General features: G+C 36.5%; 1 protein-coding gene across 1 annotated transcript; it reads left to right on the top strand.

The window, feature by feature from the left end:
* The first annotated feature begins 593 nt into the window (after nucleotides 1-593).
* On the top strand, nucleotides 594-1469 carry LOC113277182 (uncharacterized mitochondrial protein AtMg00810-like). The gene has a single exon (XM_026526341.1). The coding sequence runs from the start codon at nucleotides 594-596 to the stop codon at nucleotides 1467-1469; it is 876 nt and encodes a 291-aa protein (XP_026382126.1).
* The last annotated feature ends 431 nt before the right edge of the window (nucleotides 1470-1900 follow it).

Here is a 1900-nt window from a genome sequence, read left to right as displayed (position 1 = left end):
AACCATCAGAGGCGCTCTTTTGATAATAATGTAAATCGAAATAAAAAGACGCAAATTTAACATTTAAGAAACCTCCAGTGCAAGATGATTAACAGTGAAATCGTCTATTTCACGCCAAATGGTCTCGTAACCCCCATTCTCCATGAACGGTTGGGCCTCTGATTCAATTTTGGCACCTTGCTTCAAACATTCTGTTCTCTTGAGAGAGAGTATATTCTATCACTGGCAGTTAATTCAGGATTCTTTGCAGATATATTGTGGTTCAAATTAGGATTATTCTTCTTTGCATGTAATTGTATATATTACTTAGAATAGTTAGCCAAATAGTATATAGCATTAGCTCTATATTTTGTTGCCTGTTATAGGCTGTACAATGATCTTATTTATACAGAATGAAATGAATAGAGAAGGGATTCAGCCATTTAGCATTTAGATTGTCATGGTATCAGAGTCAGTATGATTCTTCTCTGTTCCTTTGCAAAACTTTAAATGGCATTGTTTTACTCTTGATTTATGTTGATGATATCGTTATTACGGGTACAGACTCTACTTTGATTTCCAAACTTAAAGAGCATCTTTGTCAGTCCTTTCATATGAAGGATTTAGGTCCTTTGCAATATTTTTTGGGTCTTGAAGTTCAGTCGACAGACACTGGTCTTTTTTTATACCAACATAAATATACTCGAGATCTTATTTCTTTGGCTGGACTACAAGATGGTCGCTCAGTTGACACTCCTTTAGAGGTAAATGTCAAATATCGTCGGGATGATGGTGATTTTCTTTCTGATCCTTCTTTGTATCGTAGATTGGTGGGAAGCCTCAATTATTTGACGATTACAAGGCCAGATATTTCATTTGTTGTTCAACAAGTTAGTCAATTTATGCAAGCACCTACACACATCCATCTAGCTGCTGTTCGTCGCATTATTCGCTATTTGCAAGGCACTTCTGATAAAGGTCTCTTCTTTCCTGTGGGTACTTCCATTCGTTTAGATGCATATAGTGATGCAGACTGGGCTGGTTGTTCAGATACTCGACGTTCTATTACCGGCTGGTGTATGTTTCTTGGTGACTCTCTTGTATCATGGAAGAGCAAAAAGCAGCAACGAATATCTAAATCTTCAACTGAGTCTGAGTATCGTGCTATGTCCTCTGCATGCTCAGAAATTATTTGGCTTCGTGGTCTCTTGGGTGAACTTGGCTTCTCTCAAGCCGAGCCTACTCAACTTCATGCAGATAATACCGGTGCCATCCAAATTGTCGCAAATACAGTATTTCATGAACGTACAAAACACATTGAAGTGGATTGTCATTCTATTCGTGATGCATATGATAGTCGTGTTATTTCACTTCCTCATATCAATACTTCTCTTCAAACAGCTGATGTTTTCACGAAGGCTCTTTCAAGAAAACGTCATCAGTTCTTGGTTGACAAATTGATGCTTCACAATCATCCAACATCAATTTGAGGGGGGATATCACTGGCAGTTAATTCAGGATTCTTTGCAGATATATTGTGGCTCAAATTAGGATTATTCTTCTTTGCATGTAATTGTATATATTACTTAGAATAGTTAGCCAAATAATATATAGCATTAGTTCTATATTTTGTTGCCTGTTATAGGCTGTACAATGATCTTATTTATACAGAATGAAATGAATAGAATGAAATGAATAGAGAAGGGATTCAGCCATTTAGCATTTAGATTGTCATATTCAATATATCTTCTCTACACGTAATCAACTCCATGTCTATGAATATGGCATCGGGACAGAAAAAGGCTGGACGTTTTTTACCAGAATACAGAATCACCATAGGATTTTCAATGATCTTAAGCACCTCCGCGAAAAATCTAGATAACAGATTATAATCAACCTCCTTCGATACTTTCTCAAACAA

The sequence above is a fragment of the Papaver somniferum genome, chromosome 5 (assembly GCF_003573695.1).
Source record: "Papaver somniferum cultivar HN1 chromosome 5, ASM357369v1, whole genome shotgun sequence".
In the NCBI taxonomy this organism is placed as follows: domain Eukaryota; kingdom Viridiplantae; phylum Streptophyta; class Magnoliopsida; order Ranunculales; family Papaveraceae; genus Papaver; species Papaver somniferum.
Note: the sequence above shows the minus strand (reverse complement) of the source record. Positions and strands in the feature narration are given on the sequence as shown.

Coding starts and splice junctions, on each gene's coding strand:
- LOC113277182 (XM_026526341.1), top strand. CDS start 594: ATGAAGGATTTAGGTCCTTTGCAATATTTTTTGGGTCTTGAAGTTCAG.